Source organism: Coenobita brevimanus, chromosome 63 (genome assembly GCF_032717465.1).
Source record: "Coenobita brevimanus isolate Jiangsu-jjx chromosome 63, ASM3271746v2, whole genome shotgun sequence".
NCBI lineage: Eukaryota > Metazoa > Arthropoda > Malacostraca > Decapoda > Coenobitidae > Coenobita > Coenobita brevimanus.
The window spans coordinates 40,209,020-40,230,530 of record NC_137016.1 but is presented as its reverse complement, the minus strand read 5'-3'; the positions used below and the strand labels follow the sequence as shown (position 1 = coordinate 40,230,530).

At 42.0% G+C, this 21,511-nt stretch overlaps 1 protein-coding gene across 1 annotated transcript; it reads left to right on the top strand.

Moving 5' to 3' along the window:
• The first annotated feature begins 34 nt into the window (after nucleotides 1–34).
• LOC145404345 (glutamate-gated chloride channel-like) lies at nucleotides 35–20,286 on the top strand. Its single transcript, XM_080275867.1, has 10 exons — nucleotides 35–78; nucleotides 11,567–11,637; nucleotides 12,006–12,109; nucleotides 12,703–12,764; nucleotides 13,221–13,284; nucleotides 14,596–14,743; nucleotides 15,294–15,376; nucleotides 16,278–16,412; nucleotides 17,289–17,629; nucleotides 18,622–20,286. Exons 2-10 carry the CDS (start codon nucleotides 11,585–11,587, stop codon nucleotides 18,787–18,789), a joined length of 1,158 nt encoding a protein of 385 aa, XP_080131993.1. The 5' UTR covers nucleotides 35–78; nucleotides 11,567–11,584; the 3' UTR covers nucleotides 18,790–20,286.
• The last annotated feature ends 1,225 nt before the right edge of the window (nucleotides 20,287–21,511 follow it).

The window sequence follows — 21,511 nt, the reverse complement described above, 5'->3', positions numbered from 1 at the left end:
TGAGAGAGAGTTACATTCCCTCCGTGACAGAGAGAGGGACCACACCTCCCCTCCTCTCCACTCCTCCTCTCCTCATCAGTAAGTAACGAACAGCCTCTTTTCAAATTACAAACATTAGCCTCTAACATTACAAACATTCAAATCTAACATCAATCGGCACGTATTTTATTTTCAAACATTTTATTGATTATTTCACGTTTAGCTGCAATTATTAATAAAGTTAGAATGTAATAACTCAAAAACTTCTAGAGTATGAGTTTTCTAGTGCAAAGGTGCGTCTGGCTTTTAATTAGCGACAGGTATTTCCACAGGTGAGTATAATCGTCTTGCGTAAGGTACACTAGAATGGATAAATAAGTAAATAAATAAATAAATAAATATGTGCATAGTTACGTTTGCGAGGACGTTTGCTCTGCTGGGGGCTGAGGCGTGGTGGTTTGCCTCCGCCTCCTCCTCCTCCTTCTACTTCTTATCCTCCTCCTCCTCTTCCTCCTTTTTCTTCACCTCCTCTTCCTCCTCACCATCCTCTTCCTTTTTCTTCTCCTTCTTGACTTCTTCTTCCTCCTCCTTCTCATCATCATTATCATCCTCTTCCTTCTTCTTCCTCCTCCTCCCCCTGGAAAAAGGCCGTGTCTAGCCCACTCTTGGCGCTAGCTGTGGAGTGGAAAAACCGTCTTTATTTAGCCATACCAAGATGAGAAACATCTTAACTATTCTCTTCCTCATACTGAGTTTTTATTCAGAAAAAACAACGTCTTCCCTCGCTATCGAGAGAGAGAGAGAGAGAGAGAGAGAGAGAGAGAGAGAGAGAGAGAGAGAGAGAGAGAGAGAGAGAGAGAGAGAGAGACCCAAAAATATTTATCTCGGAAGCAACAATAAAATGGCCAACCCCCCTCAGTTCCATTGCGTATTTTGTTTATTTAATTCTTTCCCTCTTCAGACGATTTTATTCAGCTTAAGATAGATTTTATTATTGAACTGGAGGGGTCAGATACAGCCTTCATTTGCCCCGTTGCTACTTGATATTGTTTGTGTGTGTGTGTGTGTGTGTGTGTGTGTGTGTGTGTGTGTGTGTGTGTGTGTGTGTGTGTGTGTGTGTGTGTGTGTGTGTGTGTGTGTGTGTGTGTGATTCTTCGTCTATTTCATATGTGTGAGGGAGACAGAGGCCATGTGCGTGTAATTTATGTGCTTGTGTATGTGTGTGTACTTGTATTTTTTCATGTGTTTATGCTTATACATAATTGTGTGTGTGTTTTCATTCGAGTGTGTTCATATCTAATGCCATGTGCGTGTGTGTGTGCACGTAAGCTGGAGTAATGATTTCGTACATGTTTATTTATTCTAGCCTTCGCATTGACCATAAAACACGCTCTGCTTGTCGTGTGCGTCTTTATGTGTGCGTCTTTGTGTGTGTGTGTGTGTGTGCTTATGCTTTCATGTGCGTGGACGTAACTATGCTTTCACGTGTTTGTCTATATGGTTCATGTGTGCGTATCAATATGCTTTTACGTGAGTCTTCTTCAGTCTGTTTACACTTAAGACAGAAATAGGGACATGGATAGTAAAACGGCTGTTGCATGGGGTCCAGTTCTGCAATGGACCGTCTGCAACGATCATATGCACAAAAGTAGCGAACACCTGACAATAGCAAAGAAGGCGACGTTTGACTGTTACACTTACTTCATCGATACCAAGACCGTGACACCCCACAAGGTCGTGAGCCCCTCCCAACACAGGCTACTTCTTGCCCTGCTCTGACCTTGCCCTGCCCTGCCCTTGCCCTGTTACCTTGGCCACAGCCGTATACTTAGCCAGGTAAAGCTTGGCCAGGGCGCTGCTGTGGGGGTGGGAGGGGCTGTGTCAGTGTCTTTAACCTGCGTATATATTTTGGTCACTGAGGGAAACTTGGTATACCCTCTCCCTCTCCCCTTCCCTCTCCCTCTCCCTCTCCCTCTCCTTCTCTCTCTCTCTTCCGCCTCCTGTCTTCACTGTTGCTGTGTGTTTTGTTCGCGTCTGTGTTTTTCTGTGTGCTTTAGAAGTGTCTGTGTTTTGCCGTGTGCTGTGTAAGTGGCTGTGTTTTGCTGTGTTGTTGTGTGTCAGTCAAGGGTATTTATGTGTTGCTGTGTGATTTTATGTGCAGGTTTATGTACTACGTCTGTGTGTTATGTATTGTACTGATGTGTGTACTGTGTTACTAGGTGTTGCTGTGTTGACGTGCGCCGTGTTACTGTGTGTGTGTGTGTGTGTGTGTGTGTGTGTGTGTGTGTGTGTGTGTGTGTGTGTGTGTGTGTGTATGTGTTGTTATATGCTGTGTTTGCGTCTTGATGTCACTGTCATCTCTTGTCACGGATCTGTCAAATGCACATGCCCTGAGAGAGAGAGAGAGAGAGAGAGAGAGAGAGAGAGAGAGAGAGAGAGAGAGAGAGAGAGAGAGAGAGAGAGAGAGAGAGAGAGCACTATTCTTAACTACTGTGGTATCTTGGCCATACTCTCCCTCTTTCTCAGCAAAGTAGGAATGAAATACCGCCCCCATCTCTCTCTCTCTCTCTCTCTCTCTCAAGCGGTGTGACATGGTGCCTAAAAATCTCAAAGACTAACAAAAGAGAGAGAGAGAGAGAGAGAGAGAGAGAGAGATCCGTTGTTGTCACCTTTATTTACCAACTCAAAATATGGTCAGAAATTGTGCCAAGTATGAGAGAGTAGTGGAGGTGTGTTTTTCGCGTAGGTCATATCATTTCTATAATTATCCCAATATTGATTTTAAATATTTGAGGCCCCCACATAGGTATAAGTTATAAATAAGGAGAGATTAAAGCAGTAACATAGCTTTTTATATGCGCTCTTATCCACACACACACACACACACACACACACACACACACACACACACACACACACACACACAAGAAGGAATGTGTTAAAGTGTTAGGTATAGATTAGCTTGGGGTTACACACAGAATTTACCACATTGTTAAGTCCTTCCAGCACGTGACGTCCATCATAAGCTGTCCAAATAAAAATAATCCATGAGTGACAGAAACAAATAAATGAAGTCACGATAGCGAAGGATTTACTGTAATCGCTTTGTCATACTCTCAATGCATTCCCGCCACCTGCTATGTCACTCACTCCCTGCTGTCTCCCACCACCTGTTATTCTTTCCCACTCCCTGCTATGCCTGCTATGAGCCTGCCATCCCCTGCTGCAATTTTAAGACCCTTGCTCACCCTTTTAATGTCAGCTAGGGTTACTGGCTCCATTACAAGGCCTGAAATGGTGGAACTGATGAGTTGCTTCCCTCCCGCCATTTTGCTTCTCTAAGTGACCCCGGGATATAGTTTCATGTTGCTATAAATCTAACAATTATAACCCAAAGTATTAAAATGTAGTATATTCTTCGTATAATTAAAATCATGTTTATTTACCTAACTTCAAAAAAAAAAAAATGCAAATGTCACAGATATTTATAGACCCGAGGCACATTTAAACTTTTTTGTCACATTAATTCGCCAGTACACAAGAAAATGAGAGGGTTTACATACGCGGCCCCTGCCTGATGAGAGACGCAGGCGGCAATGATGTCACGACTTAAACATTGCTTCCACCCGCCCTTGGTCCTTTTATTAGGGCGGATCCACCACAGTGGTAAAAGGGGAGGCGAGCTTCCTTGCAAAATTACCACATGTTTGAATTCATGCTGACTGCTTAAAAAAATCCTCAATATTAATGACGAAATCCCTCTTTTGACTGAATTTATTAACCAAAATCCTCGCAATTAATTACTAAATCCCCTTCTGACTGAATTGTTTTAAATGATAACATAAATATACAGGAAGCAGGTCCCAGGGAGCGCAACACCCATGCCCACCAACTGGTCTAAAGGCAGAATATTTAGCTTTGCCCTGTGATCTGGACCTTCGATAGATTGCCTTTACAACTGAACTACTTCATTCTTGCCTAACCCTTAACCCTTCCACTAGCTTTTATTCGAATTACATAGACAGTGACCCTATTTTTCCCAGTGATCTGAATATTTTTCCCTCCCCTGCAACCTTGACCTTTGCTTGTTTTCAAAATCGAATCTCATTTATCCTTGTTTTACCCTCAACCTTTCCACTAACCTTGCCATGTGACCTTGACCTCTGACCGATTGTCCTCAGAATTGAATCGTTTTATACTTGCATTATCTTCAACATTCCCACAAAGTATGGTCTAAATCGGATGCAAATTGTCTAGGTTGACTTTGTCCTCTGATCTTCACCTTTGACCTATTGTTCGAAAAAAGGTAGACTAACTTATTGTCTGACTCTCACCTCTCCACCAAGTTTGGCTAAAGTTGGATAGTTTTGTTAATACACACACACACACACACACACACACACACACACGAGTTGCGATTTGGCCTTGCTCTGTGACCTTGACCTTTGACAAGTTTTCAAAATTGTCACTTCATTCTTGTCTTACCCTCTACCCTCTCTTTAAGTGCGGTCTGAACCAATTAGAATTTTTTAAGTTTTATTTTCCTATATAAACACTTGATTTAGCCCTGTGACTTTAACCTTTCATCTGTTGTTCTAAAAAAAAAATAATAATAAGATTCGCTATGAACTGACCCCCTATCCTTCCACCAAGTTGGGTTAAAATCGGTTAACATCTTTTTAAATTGTTTCACGGGAGGAACTAATCTCTGTTTACGTTTCATCTGGTTTCACACTGATTATGCTTCTTCTGGTGGCACTGGTGCATGCTTCCCCGCTGTATGTTGATTTTGTTTCATACAGGACTTGCGACACGTTTTATGACAGTAAAAGGTAAGAGTAGTGACACTGAGAATGATGTGTGTGTGGTGGTGTGTATGTGTGTGTGGTGTGTGTGTAGGAGGGTGTATGTACGTGTGTGTGTGTTGTGTGTGTGTGTGTGTGTGTGTGTGTGTGTGTGTGTGTAATTCACCGATCGGTCAGGATCACATGATGGTCGTGATCGTCAGCTTTTACCCTCCCGGAAGGAAGCTGAGAGCTCATATAGTCCGATCTAAGGGCAAGGCTGTGACCTTCACACACACACACACACACACACACACACACACACACACCCGTCCCCTTGCTCAAGGGGGACAGTAACCAGCCACTTCGTCAGTGAAACTTTTCGCAACCTGAGCGAGGCGCGAACTCCCGTCCACCAGTTGGCAAGCGAGAACGTTACCACTGCACCAGCGAGCGGTGTGTGTGTGTGTGTGTGTGTGTGTGTGTGTGTGTGTGTGTGTGTGTGTGTGTGTGTGTGTGTGTGTGTGTGTGTGTGTGTGTGTGTGTGTGTGAGAGAGAGAGAGAGAGAGAGAGAGAGAGAGAGAGTTCGCCTAATTGAGTGGAGTGGCGGGAGATTTCGGGATACCAGCAACAAAATGGCTAACTCGGCAACTCTCTGCTCATTTCCTCATTGCTACACCTCCATTCACCTCACATTCACCTCTCATTCACCTCACATTCACCTCTCATTCATCTCACATTCACCTCTCATTCACCCTCACTCTGCCAGACTCCAGATTCGTCCTTGGGTTCACTTTGCCCAATTTCTCTTCCTTCCTCTCGTAACCTGATACTTTCCTTCTCTCGTTTTTTTCCTATTTTTTTTATATTTCCTTTGTTTACTTCACTGGAAAAGTAAATGTGATGATGATGAAGATGATGATGATGATGATGATGAGGAGGAGGAGGAGGTAAACTGGTTGATGATGATAATGATAATGATGATGATGATGATGATGTCTGGTGGAATTTGGAAACACTCTTACTGTGCACATCAACAGACGACCCAATAAAACGTAAACATTCTGGCAATACTGAAATAAATAACTCTTCACATCGAATTTTCTGTCATTAAACAACTAAAGTCTTATACGAAATTATGTGCTTAAATAGTTATATGCTGGAATATCTGCTACAGTTCTTTCACTTCAACTTAGCCTAGATTTTCGTCCTTTTACAAATTATCATGTAGTTCGGTGGAGGAAGAAGTCAGTGTTATGGTTCTACATTCTTTCCACAGCACTTCCTCGTGACTAGTATTATATTCTAGTGTTAATTTATTGTTACAGCTCGGTATTCGAGATGGAGTGATGGCAATTTTAGGCCAAGGTAGAGTAAAACGCGTGTTAATCGATGCACTTCACCCCTTCACCCAACCCACTCTTCATCTCCACAAAGGCAGAATACTTAAAATACGCTGGCTAATGGGTGTCCAAATCTACACTCCACTCACTCAACCCTGGTCCAGATTTTCGTCCCGTTCCAGCTTATTTCACGCATCTTCGTGGCAGAGATAGAATACTTCAACTTTACATCCTACTGACCTAATGCAGCCTGGGTTATAACAGGTTAGGTTAGGTTAGGTCAGTTACTGCAGTGACACATAATCAACTAAGCACTCATTTCCGCGCAAAAAATGTCTCTGTCCATCTATCTATTTTGCCAAACGCTTTAATCCCGTAAGGGTTGGCTACAAACAAATCGCCTCCACATCTCTCACCACGTCGCTCTGTCCACCATCATTTGTCTGCCCTTTCTCCAACTCACACCCCTCTCCCTCATTCCTTTCAAGTAATTGCAATAAAAAATCAATGCATACACTTGTCACGTTTCCCAAATTTTCTGTCTGTTCCCCAAAACTTTTCTCACAAACAAATTAAAAAAAAAAAATGCTTGCAGAGAGAGAGGGACCGTAGTGAGGTAGGAAGGAAGGGAGGGGGGGAGACGTGAGGCGGCCTGAATGGAAATAAAATGGCGGAGGAAGTGGCGAATGAAGAGTGCCTGTGTGCTTTGTGTGCTGCTTGTGTGTGTGTGTGTGTGTGTGTGTGTGTGTGTGTGTGTGTGTGTGTGTGTGTGTGTGTGTGTGTGTGTGTGTGTGTGTGTGTGTGTGTGTGTGTGTGTGTGTGTGTGTGTGTGTGTGTGTGTGTGTGTGTGTGTGTGTGTGTGTGTGTGGAGGGTCTGTCAACAACTGCTACCAGATTCACAAATGCACATATTAACTCTGATGTAGATTTTGTGTGGTGTGGTGTGAGAGGGTGGTATGGTGCGGTGTGGTGTGGGAGGATGGTCTTCTTTGGCATGGGGTGACAGGGTGGTATGGCGCGGTGTGGTGTGAGATTTTTTTTATTTTTTTATGTGCACGACTCTGGGCATAAGCTTCACAGTCAGCTCTCAAGGCCCAGTAGTCCTTCTACACACCATACACCTCCACGTGTCACCACTTCGACGTTAACACCCACCGTCCATATTGAATACATGCTAGGGCTGTCTCATACAGACTGATGTATTGGTATTAGCGGGGGTATTTTTATGACATGTCGACGGGTCTTCTTGTAGATCAATAAAGTCTGATTTTATGAAATTCAAATCCTTAAACTGTTCCCTGCCCCAGCGGGGATTTGAACCTGGGCCCGGTAGGTGTGGTGTGGTGTGAGAGGGTGGTATGGTGTGGCGTGGTGTGAGAGGATGCTACGGTGTGGTGTGGTGAGAGGTGGTATGGTGTGGTGTGGTGTGGTGGGTGGGTTGATTTTGTGTATTGTGGTGTGAGAGGGTAGTATGGTGTGGTGTGGTATGATGAGTTATATGGTGTAGTGTGGTGTGCCTTCACGAAAATCTCTCAAGTCTACGGGGATAATACAATTCACATCCGAAAAGCATTAGCGAGAGACAGACTGACAGGGCTGCTCCCAGAGATACCCCCGCCCTCAAAAAGCATTGAAAAAATTACAGTTTCTTATTTAAATTAACTTATAAACGAATTTTTTGAGCATAGTGAGTGTGGAAATCCAGAGAAATGCTCTGTGATATCTTGGGGGACATGAGTCAGAGGAGAAAGGGAAGCTCTAAACACAATACAGCTCTCTCTCTCTCTCTCTCTCTCAATTATGGTGCACGCAGATGGAAGGCAGGGTACTATTCTTTCTCCTCTCAAAGAATGTTCATCTTTTTAAAGTTGAAATGTTTGTATCTAAGGACATAATACACTTCCAGTACAGTGAAGAGGATATATATTCTTCAGAGGTGTTGTTATTATTATTATTATTATTATTATTTTTATCATTATTATCTATTATTATTATTATTATTATTATTATTATTATTATTATTACTACTACTACTACTACTACTATTACTACTACAACAACTACTACTACAACTACTACTACCACTACAACTACTTCTACCACTACTACTACTACTGCTGCTACTACTACTACTACTACTACTACTACAACAACAACAACAACAACTTCTACTACTACTACTACAACAACAACAACAACTACTACTACTACTACTACAACTACTACTACTACTCCATTCAACTTCCAACCTGAGTCGGCACTAAAAATATACCGTATATGTATTAATAACAAAGAGGAAAATATTATGATGTAAAATGCATAATAAATCGCAGAGGAAACATGCTACGTAACACCCTATGTCAGCGAGGATACGGAACTTGAGTAATAAAATCACTATGGAAGGGGAACTGCGAAGTCTTCTGAGGACATATTTTTTCAGCTCACAGACGCAGATCGGAGTGAAAAAGTTAAATAGATAGGAATAACAAGCATGGCAATAATTTAGTACAAAATAAATTGCTAAGAAGGAAGTGCTACGAGGGCCCGTATTGCAAGCTCCCTAGCACTCCTTCCTTGCCAGTTTATTTATGTTTCTTTAAGCTATTTGTATATCTAAATCAATATAAAAAACACAGACAAGAAACAAGACAATAATAAATTACAATATTCACAATAAATCGGTAAGGAAGAGGTGTTACAACCCTCCAAGAGGACGAATATAATGAGATATATTCTCACCCACTTACCAGTATGCGTACCCGAGCGACGCGACGCCAAGTTCCGCTCGACACCATTCCCGCCCTAATTAAAATCATTATTGTTTTAAGTGGCACAGTGACGACATGGCACCCACTTGAGCCATGAAGGCTGCCACTTCGCTAGGCAAAAAGGATATGCACTAGGGAGAGATGGCCGAGGCGTTTTGTTGTGAGCGGAAGTTGAGATGGCGCCATTCTGACCCTCCTCAGCCCAGACTCAGCCTAGCGATTTAATGGAGAGACGGGTTTTGTTTTTACTGCGGTTAAAACCTTGAGATTTAATTCAGCAAAGAAGAAACCCGTTGGCATCAGGGAGTTAAATTTAGCTGCTGACACGTATTGTTAAACACTCTGATTTTATACATTTTTGGTTGGCGTTTGGTGCTCGCTGTTTGTGCATAAAAATCAGTGGCATATACGTGCTCAGAAAACAGCATTTGTTTATTGCTTCAAATTCTGACAGAAGTAAACCGAAAATTGTTCCAACTTCAGTCATTTTCATACTCTTAGAAGACATAGACAGCTGCAGCACAAAAAAAAAAAAAAAAAAAATGGCACACTACATTGATAAGAGGAAAGGATGGGGACCAGACCTCCAACACAGATAACGTTAATTTTCTCAGTTGGCAAAGTAAACTAGCTAAACTAACGACTAAAGTAACTGGCTAAATTCGTTATCTACTATAAACAAGTTGAATTTCGCTCCTATAAACAAGTTGAATTTCGCTAGACACGTAGCCAAATAAGCTAGAATTACAAACTTTCATTAAACACGTTGCTCGTAAAATATGTAAAAATAAATAAACAAGAGACCTAGGACGGTATTCTTTCACGTTTAGGAAGCTTACTAACACCTCTTCCTTACCGGTTTATTCCTGACTCAGCTCCGTTGCTAATATCCTCGTGTGTTATGCAATTTATGTCGTTATTAAAGAGTTACATGAAGCAAAAAACAGGACATGAATGGGTCGTTTGAAAAATAAATCGTTAAGGAAGAGGTGCTAGGGAACAAAATACAGGCCCTAGACTTAACGAGTTCATCATACAGTAAAGGGTATGGTTGTTTTTACTGTAGTTATCATTTTGTGTAGTGCTGTAGTGAGGGTTTGAAGTGTTTTAGATTGTAGCATACTGAAAGGCTGTATTGTGTAGAGTATTGTATTTTAGTAGTGAGAAGTGTAGTGATGCTCTGAGCTGTGTGGTGTGGTGCAGCGAGTGTTTGAGGTCGTTAGCGTTGTGTAGTTTAGTGTAGTGTAGTGTAGTGTAGTGTAGTGTAATGGAATGTAGTGTAATGTAATGAAGTGGAGTGGAGTGGAGTGTGGTGTTGTGGAGCAGAGTGTGGTGTAGTGGAGTGTAGTGTGAGTAGTGGACTGGAGTAGTGTACTACAATGTAGTGTAGTGGAGTGAGGTGTAGTGTAGTGTAGTGTAGCGTAGTGTAGTGTAGTGTAGTGTAGTATGGTGAAGTGAAGTGAAGTGAAGTGAAGTGAAGTCTAGTGTAATGTAATGCAGTGTAATGTAGCATAGTATAGTCCGAGTGTAGTGTGAGTGTAGTGTAGTGGAGTGTAGTGTGAGTGTAGTGTAATGGAGTGGAGTGGAGTGGAGTGGAGTGGAGTGGAGTATAATGAAGTGAAGTGTACTTGTGGTTGTTAAGATGTTCTGCTGGTAGCACAACAGCTGATATCACTTAGCACCATTGGCAGTGCTTGAGGGAGGAAAGGGTGAGGCAAGGGTGTGAGGTGAGGCAGGGGTGTGGGGTGAGGCTGGGGTGTGGGGTGAGGCAGGGGTGTGGGGTAAGGCAGGGGTGTGGGGTGAGACAGGGATGTGAGGTGAGGCTGGGATGTGGGTGACGCTGGGATGTGGGTGAGGCAGGGGTGTGGGGTGAGGCACGAATGTGGGTGAGGCAGGGGTGTGGGGTGAGGCAGGGGTGTGGGGTGAGGCAGGGGTGTGGGGTGAGGCAGGGGTGAGAGTAGCGCAACAGGTGGCAAGGCTGTTAATAAAGCGGTGATGGGGTGGGCGGCAGTGTGAGAAGCCCCCCCCCCTCACTCTCTCTCTCTCTCTCTCTCTCTCTCTCTCTCTCTCTCTCTCAGTTATTCACAAAGACACTTACGATCAATCTCCTGTCGTAACTATCATAAGATCTGTCACAATCTTTTCTCAGTGTGGGCCTCGCTCAAGTTCCCTAGCACCTCTTCCTTAGCGATTTCTTTTGCTTGTTACTCCTGACAGTCCTCTTCTGTGATATATAAATCCTTCAATTACCACCTTACTCATCATGATATGCAAATTGATATTAACTAGCCGTATCAAAAAATAAATCAGTAAGGAAGAGGCGTTTGGGAGCTTCCTTAACTGATGAGAGTAAGGACCTTGGTGTCATAGGAGGAGCACCTTTTCGCTAGCGATTTATTTTGTGCATTGAATTATTTAATCTTACCCTTCTCCTTTATGTCACTATGTCGTCTTAATATCAACTTAATTTGCACCGGTAATATACCTGAGGATACTGAGATGTAATGTGCAGAGACCGCTAAGGGTGAGGTGTTACGATATCTACTGTAAATAATAATAATAATAATAATAATAATAACTTGGATAACGACGTAAAACACAGTGCTAATCAATGTGGTCAGCCCCAATCGCGGCAATGGGAATGATACAGTTGTGATTTTTGTTTTTAATATATACTCGTTTTTATCTGCAGAGTCGCCAAGTGACCAAGATGGCGAGAAGTTGTCATATATTGCTGCTTGTACTCCTGGCCGCTGGAGCCTGGTAAGACTCTATATACTGTACAGATAAATATTAGCAACACTGTGCTGAGATATTTTCTGTTATCAATGGCAACCTAAACTTTTGATCGGTCATGCCCTACGTTACCCTCACCATTTTTAAGTCAGAATGAGAAGTTATATTCGTCATTGTTGCACCAAAACAAGTAATCTACAACTCAGTATTTCTTTAAACAAATTTCCCTTAAACCTCTGTCCCCCTGCTTACTCATTTATTTATGAACTTATATTTTTGTTTATGAAATAATGACAGGGAGAAGTAATCATAACTCAGATTATTTCAACTGTCATTCTCTTTTTTCCTTATATTTTCGTTCTTACCTGAGCTATTCACAAGGGATAATGTTTCAGGGCCCAGAATCAGGAGGCAAGGGCGACTCAGCTTTTGATGGAGAGGCTGAGGAAGGCGCCAGACGGTTACGATCCCTCCATTAGGCCCATGACGCGGGATGGCGGTGAGTGTGGCCGGTGTCATAATGTTTACGTTTCGCAGTATGAGTGAGGCCGGGGTTAAATTGTTTTGGTTTGGCAGTGGAGAGTGATGCCGGGATCATAATGTATTGGCTTGGCAGTGAGAGTGAGGCCAGAGTCATTTTATCTGGCAGATGGAGAGTAAAATCTAATTAATACATATTTCTAATGTACTCCTAATGCCTTACTGGCAAGATAATTATTACTAGACTTCTGTGTGGATGTGGCTGAGCAAGATGTTAGCAGCACCGAGAGAAGCAGAATTTGACTTGAGGAGTGAATGTGAGGTGGAGGGGGGGAGTGGGAGAGGGAATTCAAGGATGGGGAGGGATAGAGTGGAGAGGCATATGAGTGAGGGAGGTGTGAGTTGGAGGGAGGGTAGCCTGATGACGGAGAACAAGGTGACATGGACGCGATTCGTTTGAGGTACCCCTTCCAGGATGAGCGTGTCTGGTTTTAGGTAGATAGATAGAAAGAACGAAAGAAAGAAAAATAAAGGATAGGAAGAGAGATAGATAGAAAATATATATAAGATACCAACGATTATTTATTTATTTATTTTTTTATGCCCTAACAGCGCCAACGGAGGTGAAGATCCAGACCTTCTTCAGGGACATTGAAATTAATGACGTCAACATGGTGAGTGAGGCGACATTGCTGCGAGGGGTAGGGCTGGCATTCTGCTATCTTATTTTTAAAACTGAATACGCGAAAGTCAAAGCACGGTCATCTAATATTTATTGCTATTTTAGGCTAAGTTAGAGTAAAAAAAAGAGTATTGTTTTAACTCAATGGAAGCGTAATCTCCAGTGCGTTACTTAGTGAAGAGGAAGGGGTTTATTTTGTGAAGATTGATGAAGGGGTTTGTGTGTGTGTGTGTGTGTGTGTGTGTGTGTGTGTGTGTGTGTGTGTGTGTGTGTGTGTGTGTGTGTGTGTGTGTGTGTGTTCAAAAGATGTGTTTTATACGCTGCAGCTTGGTTTATGTGGGTATGAGTGTGTGTGTGTGTGTGTGTGTGTGTGTGAGAGAGAGAGAGAGAGAGAGAGAGAGAGAGAGAGAGACGTCCACAAACTCTCACTCTCCATTTTCTTTCCCAGGAGGCGGACTTCGATATCACGTTCCGAATGATCTGGAATGACAACAGACTCACATATGTCCAGCGTAAGTAACAAGGGCCCGAGTTCTCCCTAACACCTCTTCTTTACCGATTTATTTTGGGATACGATTGGCTATTATCGTTTTGTACGCTATTTATGCTGGTTATGGCGATATTAGAATGATTTAAGGAAAGCAGAAGAGGACAGTAAGGCGTAATAAGCAAAATAAATCGCTTAGGAATAGGTGTTAGGGAGCTTCCTTAACCGACGTGAATCCGGGCCAAGGTACATTACACACGATTTTTTTTTAATTTTCTTCACACTTTCATTATCTTTTCTTCCTTTTCCCTCCTCCATTTCATCCCTTCCTCCACTTCTGCTACTTTCTTTCTTTTTTCTTCTCCCCCCCTTCCCCCCCCCTCTCTCTCTCTCTCTCTCTCTCTCTCTCTCTCATCCTTTCTTTCCTCTTCCCCTCTCCTTGCTTACTTTTTTCTTTCGCCCCCTCTTTCTTCTCTTCTCTTTCTCTTCTTCTTCTCCTCCTTCCCTCTACTCGGCATCTCTTCACACCTTCCCTCTTTCCTCATACTCCCATCCCTGCCTTTTCCTTCCTTCTCCACTGTCTCTTTTTCTTTCCTCCCTCTCCCCTCCCTTTTCCTCTTCCCTCTCCTCTCCTCTCCTTCTCTTTACCTCGACCCTATTCTCTTCCCTTCTTTTCCTCTCCTCTCCACCTCTCCACCTCCTATCTCTTTTCTCGTCAATCCCATTTTCTCTTCCTCTTTCCTCTCCTCTCCTTCTCATTACCACTCCCCTCTCCTCCTCCTATCATTTTCTCTCCTCTCCACCTCTCCATCTCCTCTTTTCTTTCCTTTTCTCTCCTTTTCTCTCTCTCTCCTCCCTCTCTTCTCCTCTTTACCACACCTCTCCCGTCACCTCCTTTCCCTCTCCTCTCCACCTACTCCTTTCTATTCCTCTCCTCTTCATCTTTCCATCTCCACACTCTTCTCTCTATTTTCCCCTCCCTCTTCACTGTATGTACTTGTGCCTTTTTTCATCGCCTTGTCTCATTTTTCTTCAGTCGTCCAGTTGTAGTGTTTAAAAATCTCCACCTTCTTGCATTAGATGTTGAATTCTTGACAGCTTTGGCGAGAGATAGATAGATGGATAGATAGATAGTCAGATAGATAAATAGATGGATGGATACAGAGTGCTAGACAACTTTGTAGACTTCAGTGTTATGGGCCCCAGATGCCTTTATGTAAAAGATGATACAATGCCAGACTGACGTAGAGAGAGAGGGAGAGAGGGAAGGATGGACAAATAAACAGCCAGTCCAAAAGATCGGTAAACTAGCCTATCCTTGTCTTATTCTCAGCAGCTGTGGAGTACGTGACGGTGCTGGAGACTGACATGCTGTGGCTGCCTGACGCCTTCTTCAAAAACGCCCTCGTCACCCAGCGCGAGACCGTCCATCCCGAGGCCTTCGTCAGGATATACCCCACTGGCAAGGTCGTCTACAGCAGCAGGTATGGGCAGGCTAGATGTATCCTAGTGTGTATCCTAGTATGTATTCTAGTATGTACCCTAGTGTGTATCCTAGTATGTACCCTAGTGTGTATCCTAGTGTGTACCCTAGTATATATCATAGTATGTACCCTAGTATGTATCCTAGTATGTACAGGTATCGTAGTATGTATCTCAGTATGTATCCTAGTATGTACCCTAGTGTGTATCCTAGTATGTACCCTAGTATGTATCCTAGTATGTATCCTAGTGTGTATCCTAGTATGTGTCCTAGTATATATCCTAGTATGTACCCTAGTATGTATCCTAATATGTACAGGTATCTTAGTATGTATCGTAGTATGTATCCCAGTATGTAACCCAGTATGTACCCTAGTGTGTATCCTAGTATGTATCCTAGTGTGTATCCTAGTATGTATCCCAGTATGTATCCCAGTATGTATCCTAGTACCAATTATCACTGAAACATAAATCCGAACTATCTTTAATGAACTATCTCTAAAGAACTATCTTCAGTGAACTAGCTCTAATATTTCTTTCTCCCATCCACAGGTTGTCGTTGAAACAGGGCTGCCCCATGAACCTTGCCCGCTTCCCCCACGACGTGCAAACCTGCCTCGTCAGGATTGGCAGCTGTGAGTTAGAGAGAGAGAGAGAGAGAGAGAGAGTTTGAACATGTATAGGAAAGATATGGATTATGTTGCATACAGCATGTCTATAGGCCTATCTATATCTCCATCTGCCTTCATATCTATCTGTCTATCTATTTATTTACCTCTGTTTATCTATCTGTCTGTCTACCTATGTCTATCTATTTATCTATCTATTAATATACAATAGCTGAAGTATGTATGAAGACGTACACGACGAGAAATGGATTTTTTTTACTTTATCAGTTGACAAAAAAGCTCTAGTCTTCAGGCATATATAAAGCGCAATTCTGAAAACATAAAATAATATCTGAATGAGTTGCTAATGAGATGAAGCTGATACCCTGAAAGAAGTGAATGGAGAGGAATGGATGTGTGTTCATTTTTATTGAGGATTCTGTGGTTAATTCCTCTTTATGTTGACTAGTTCATGTTTTTTTTTTTTTTTTTCATTTTTTCCCTTGCCCTCTGGATCTTATCTCACCCTGTCCTTAGGTAAAAAGAGAAAAAGAAAAAGAAAAGAGATATGGTTAATGATGATGTTTCGAAGTACAAGTTTTCATTCGCCTATCACTCCCTCCCTCTTTCCCCATCCCCTTTCCTCGCTTTTTTTCTCCCCCTACCTTTCTGTTCCCCTTTCCTCCTTGCCTCTTCTCCTCCCTTTTCCTCCCCATCTCCCCACTAAGCCCTTCTCCCTCCTCACAGACGGCTACACAACCAAGGACCTGGTGTTTAAATTTGCCGACGAGGACAATGTTTTCATCGAGTCCTCCCACTTTCCCCACCTCTACTTCTCCCCTTTTCCTCCCTATTCCCCTTTCCTCACTACCTCTTCTCCTCCCTTTTTCTCCCCGTTTCCCCACTAAACCCTTCTTCCTCCCCACAGACGGCTACACAACCAAGGACCTGGTGTTTAAATTTGCCGACGCGGACAGTGTTTCCATCGAGTCGGACATCCACGCCGACAGGTTCACGTTTGAAAAGTCACACTCCGATTACTGCAATTCTGTCACGGCTACGGGTGAGTATCTTGGAAGAAAATAAGGACGGGAAACTGTTTTTTCTTTTGTTTTCGTTCCTTTTTTTTTTTTTTTTTTGGTGTGTGTGGTGAAGTACTAGGAGTGTAATGCTGTACGGTAGTGAGGCTTGGGCAGTGGAGGAAGAGGATATTTATCAAACGTACAAGGATGAGAGTTTTTAGATGGATGTGTAGTGCGTCCTTGAATGATAGGCCTGGGGGGGATGGGTTAGGTAAGGATTGCTATTGAAGGGTTGAGAGGTAAGGATGGGACTTCAATGTTTTAGTGCTGTGATGAGACGGGGTAGATTGAGATGGTTTAGACACGTGGAGAGGATGGAGGGTGATATCTGGGTACGGAGGACGAGAGATGTGAACGTTGAAGGTAGAGTTACTTGAAGCAGACCGAAAAAGACTTGGGACGAGGCCATAGAGTGTGGCCTCAGGGATAAGGCCCTGAACAGAGAAACTGCTAGAAATCGAGCAGTGCGGAGAGGTGCCATTATAAACGAAACGAAACGAAGGCGAACTGGTGATAGGAGATGCACGAGTGGGAGTGGAGGCAGAAGTTATATGTGGCAAAGCACCTTAGTAGTACAAGATGTGGCTGGGAAGTATGAGGCCAACGGACAGTTTGTAGGCAGACAGCTATATCGGGGAACTATTATACTTTACGCTAACAAACACCAGACGATTTTTCTCGCTAACAGGAAACTTCCCAATGTTATTACCCCTGTTTATTTTCATTCATGTTATACAAAACACACACACACACACACACACACACACACACACACACACACACACACACACACACACACACACACACACACACACACACACAACCTGATTACCATAACAAAATATCTTACTTTTCAGGAGAGTACACATGCGTGGAGGTGGGCATGCAGATTCGTCGCGTGTTCGGGTCGTACTTGGTGGACTGGTACATCCCGTGCATGTTCCTGGTGGTGGTGGCCTGGTTCTCCTTCCTTGTACCTCCTGAAATGTTCCTCGGGCGCCTTCTTCTCACCCTCCTGCCGCCCCTCGCCCTCGCCTCCTCCAGCCACCAAAACAGGGCGTCTCTGGCTTCGGTGCCGTACGTGCGCGCGCAGGACATCTTCACCGGAATCTCCCTGACCGTCATGTTCCTCACCCTTGTTTACGTCATCGTCTGCCACGTTAGGATGTGCAGGAGGAACGCAGCTAAAGGAGACGAGGTGGGTGCCTTGACGTAGTTCATTGATTTTACTTTATTTATTTATTAGGACTGTTATTTCACTTGGCATTCTGTTGATATTCCTTTACTTTGTACTCTCCACTTTTTAGAATCGTACTTCACCCCTGACCCATCATCTTTTTTCATGATGATAATGATAAAGATGATTTACTGTATTTTTTTTTTATTCATCCATTCAGTCTGTCATTATGATGATCATGATGATGATGATGATGATGATGATAATGATGATGATGATGATGATTATACTGTAACGTCATGCCTAAGGACATCTAAAACAAGCCATGTAAATCCTTTTCCTCAGGGATTTTTCATTTCAGCATCAATAGTTTGTAGCATTATAAATTCTCAGCATCAGTAGTTCGTAGCACAATCATTTCTCACCATCAGTAGTTCGTAGCACTATTAACTCTCAGCATCAGTAGTTCATAGCACTATTTACTCTCAGCATCAGTAGTTCATAGCACTATTTACTCTCAGCATCAGTAGTTAGTAGCACTGTTAATTTTCAGCATTAGTAGTTCATAGCATTAATAATTCTCAGCATCAGTAGTTCATAGCACTATTAATTCTCAGCATCAGTAGTTCATAGCACTATTAATTCTCAGCATCAGTAGTTCGTTGCGTAAGCCCCACGTCTGTAGAATCAGTACTTTCCAGGATTATTAGTTGGTAGTATCAAAATTTCTCAACACTGCTAGCTCCTATAGTCAGTTTGCTTTCACCTGGAGAAGATTTCTAACCCTCTTCAGCTCAAGTGATGGCCAAAGGTAATAAGACTGGAGGATGGATTTGACTAGTGACCAAGGAGACTCATTTCTACATCATAACTAAAGCTCGCTGAATTTCATGCCAGCGCGACTTAGTATTCAAGGTGATAGTGATCCATTTCCGACAATTCGACTGACAAATTCAACTTACAAGACATATTCAGTTTTTTCTCTCATTATACTTCACCGTCCTTTTTTCCAGAAGGCCGGAGGTGCAGAGGACGGAGAGGCGAATCCCAAACCAAGCGGGAAGTCGACTTTGCTGCGCCGATTGTTGCAGCGCGCCGAATACATCTCCCGCGTGGCCATCATCGGCGCCTACGTCTTCTTCCTCTTTGTTTACTTCGTGGCTTACTGTGGCACTGGCTAGATCAACCCCCCTCCCTCCTATTCTCCTCTCTCTCTCTCTCTCACTCTCTCTCTCTCTGGTTCTTACTCTTCCTCCTTTCTCTCGTGTCTCTAATTCATAATTTTCTCCCTTTGCCTTTTAATTCTCCCTCTTCATCCATCCTCCTGTCTTGTACTGCCCCATCAGGAGCGTAGGGGCCCGGGGCTAGGCTATTTAGTCCAGACATATAATGCAAGGATGACCAGTTACACGTCCCTGAGTAGCACTGTGTACGTAATAAATCTCAACTATCCCTTGAACTTTAACCTTCTTGGCCCTTATCCATTTAGAACAACATAACTATAGGACCACCAAACTACCATTTACTGGTGATATGGTTACCACCCAACGTAACAGATAGTTTCCTAGATTTTAGATAAGAATGAGTGAACCAATCGCTCTAGACCTGTTGCCATAGCAGCGAACACGAGTAAGAATTTCACATGAATTTCCTCTGACGTAATGTTAAGTATTTCATGAAGTTCTTGGTGCTGCACTTCAGGATAACCCACACATAATGCTGGTATATTCTCAGTTTATTCCTCTTTCCAGTTTTTAAAGGTAATATGATGATGATTTCTGATATGTCTCTCGTTTTCTTCACTTTCTCTGCCTTTCCTTAAGCTGGTTGTATTTGTTTCATTGGCTGGAGTATCGAGTGAACTTCTTTATATTTGTTCCATCTGTTATTATTGTTAGATTTTATTCTCTATTGCTCCAGGTATATTATTATTATTATTATTATTATTATTATTATTTCCTAATAGTTTACATGCAGGAAACGAAGGGAAATCATGGATGCAGGCTAGGAAGAAATAAAAGGAATCGTCTCCTTTTGTATGGAGTGTTATATGGATCTCTAAGTTAAAAAGAAGAAGAAGAAGAAGATGATGATGGTGATGATGATGATGATGATGAAGATGAAGATGAAGAAGAAGAGAAGGAGGAGGAGGAGAAGGAAGGGGAGGAAGAGGAGCAAGAAAAGAAGAAAAAAAAAGATGAAAGAAAGAAAGAAAGAAAGAAAAGGAAACTCTAACCTTACAGAACCTAATCCTGAGGGAGGAGGGGTTGAAATTTTGGGGACAGACTGAAAACGAAGAAAAAAAAAAAATCATTACTGGAACCTGTTCAGTAAGAAATGAAACTGAAGAACAAGAACAGGTGGAACAAATACAACGAACATCTACCTGGTATGAATTACGCCAAAGGTCTTTATTTTATTTTATTTATTTATTTTTTTTTTGTGAAGTTTATGTGCCTTTTCGTCTCTTGCTTACATCTCGGCTCACCTGTAAGCTGGAAATGGCTTCTCTCTCTCTCTCTCTCTCTCTCTCTCTTTGTCGCCCTCCCTTTTTTTTTATATTGTTTTTCTCGCCACTTTTGCATTTACTCTCCCAAGAAGTGGCCCAGTGTGTTTTCAAGAGTTTTTATTATTATTATTATAATAATAATATTATTAATATTATTCATTTCTTTATATCTACTGGATCCTAACTCACCATTTTTAGGTGGTAATAAGGTGTGGGATGATTTATTATTATTATTTTTTTTTTTATTATTTTTTTTTATCATCATTATTATTACTATTATTATTATTTTTATCATTATTATTATTATTATTATTTCTATTATTATTATTATTATTATTATTATTATTATTACACCATTTATTGTTATATGTAAAGTAGTAGTATTGTTGTAGCCTAGCTTGTAAAATAATCACACTAGCATTAATCTGTCCTTTAAACTAAGCTGACTAGATATGTAAAAACTGCCCAACACGTAGAAGTAATTTGAGCTGCATAGTGAAGAGATTAGACCCATATTTTCATCATTTTAGAAAGCCCCCAGCACTTCTTCGTGACTAGGAATTTCGAGAATCAAGTAAGTTAATATCTCTTCGTGTTTTTTTGAGGTCCCATTCTAAGGCAGTTTTATTTAGCTTAGAACTCTATTTCCGCTCGTTAAGGAAGCTTTCTAACACCTTTTCCTAAGCTATTTATTTTGCTTAATACAACGATTTATTCCTCTCACTACTCCTTGCTATCCTCATCTGTGTCACTTAAATCCTTCCAGTACCACCATACTCAGCATAAGTAACATACAAATTGATGTTAAGTACCCGTATCCAGGAATAAATCGGTGAGGAAAAGGTGTTAGGGAGGCTTCAAATACGGACGGCAACCACAATGAAAGGGTTTGTGTTGTAAAAAGTGGACATGGAATATAAAGATGTTAAATGTCAAAATAAATCGCTAAGGAAGAGATGTTACGGAGCTTCCATAGTCTAGTATACAGCTCTTTAGTTTTAGTTCACTGTATACCCGTTGTTCTCTGTTGTTCTCTCTCATTCTATGTTGTTTTCTCTTGTTCTCTCTTGTTCTCTGCTGTTCTCTGTTCTCTGTTGCTTTCTGTTCTCTGTTGTTCTGTATTGTTCTCTTGTTCTCTATTGTTCTCTGTTATTCTCTGTTGTTCTCTGTTGTCCATCGGCTCTGTTAAATTTTCCTAGTAACTGTTGCTTTGTACTTTTAACTTCCACAAATAAATAAATAAATAAATAATTGCCTCTTTTGCTATTGTTTAACTGCTAACCTTCTCCCTCTTCTATTAAGGCAGCTCCTTAACACCTCTTCCTGAGCAACTTATTCTTGGATATGGCTGGTTAATATTCTTTGTACGCTATGTATGTAAACCAATGGCTATA

Coding starts and splice junctions, on each gene's coding strand:
- LOC145404345 (XM_080275867.1), top strand. CDS start 11,585: ATGGCGAGAAGTTGTCATATATTGCTGCTTGTACTCCTGGCCGCTGGA. Junction 12,765..13,220: donor AAATTAATGACGTCAACATG/GTGAGTGAGGCG, acceptor TTTCTTTCCCAG/GAGGCGGACTTCGATATCAC. Junction 14,744..15,293: donor AAGGTCGTCTACAGCAGCAG/GTATGGGCAGGC, acceptor TCCCATCCACAG/GTTGTCGTTGAAACAGGGCT.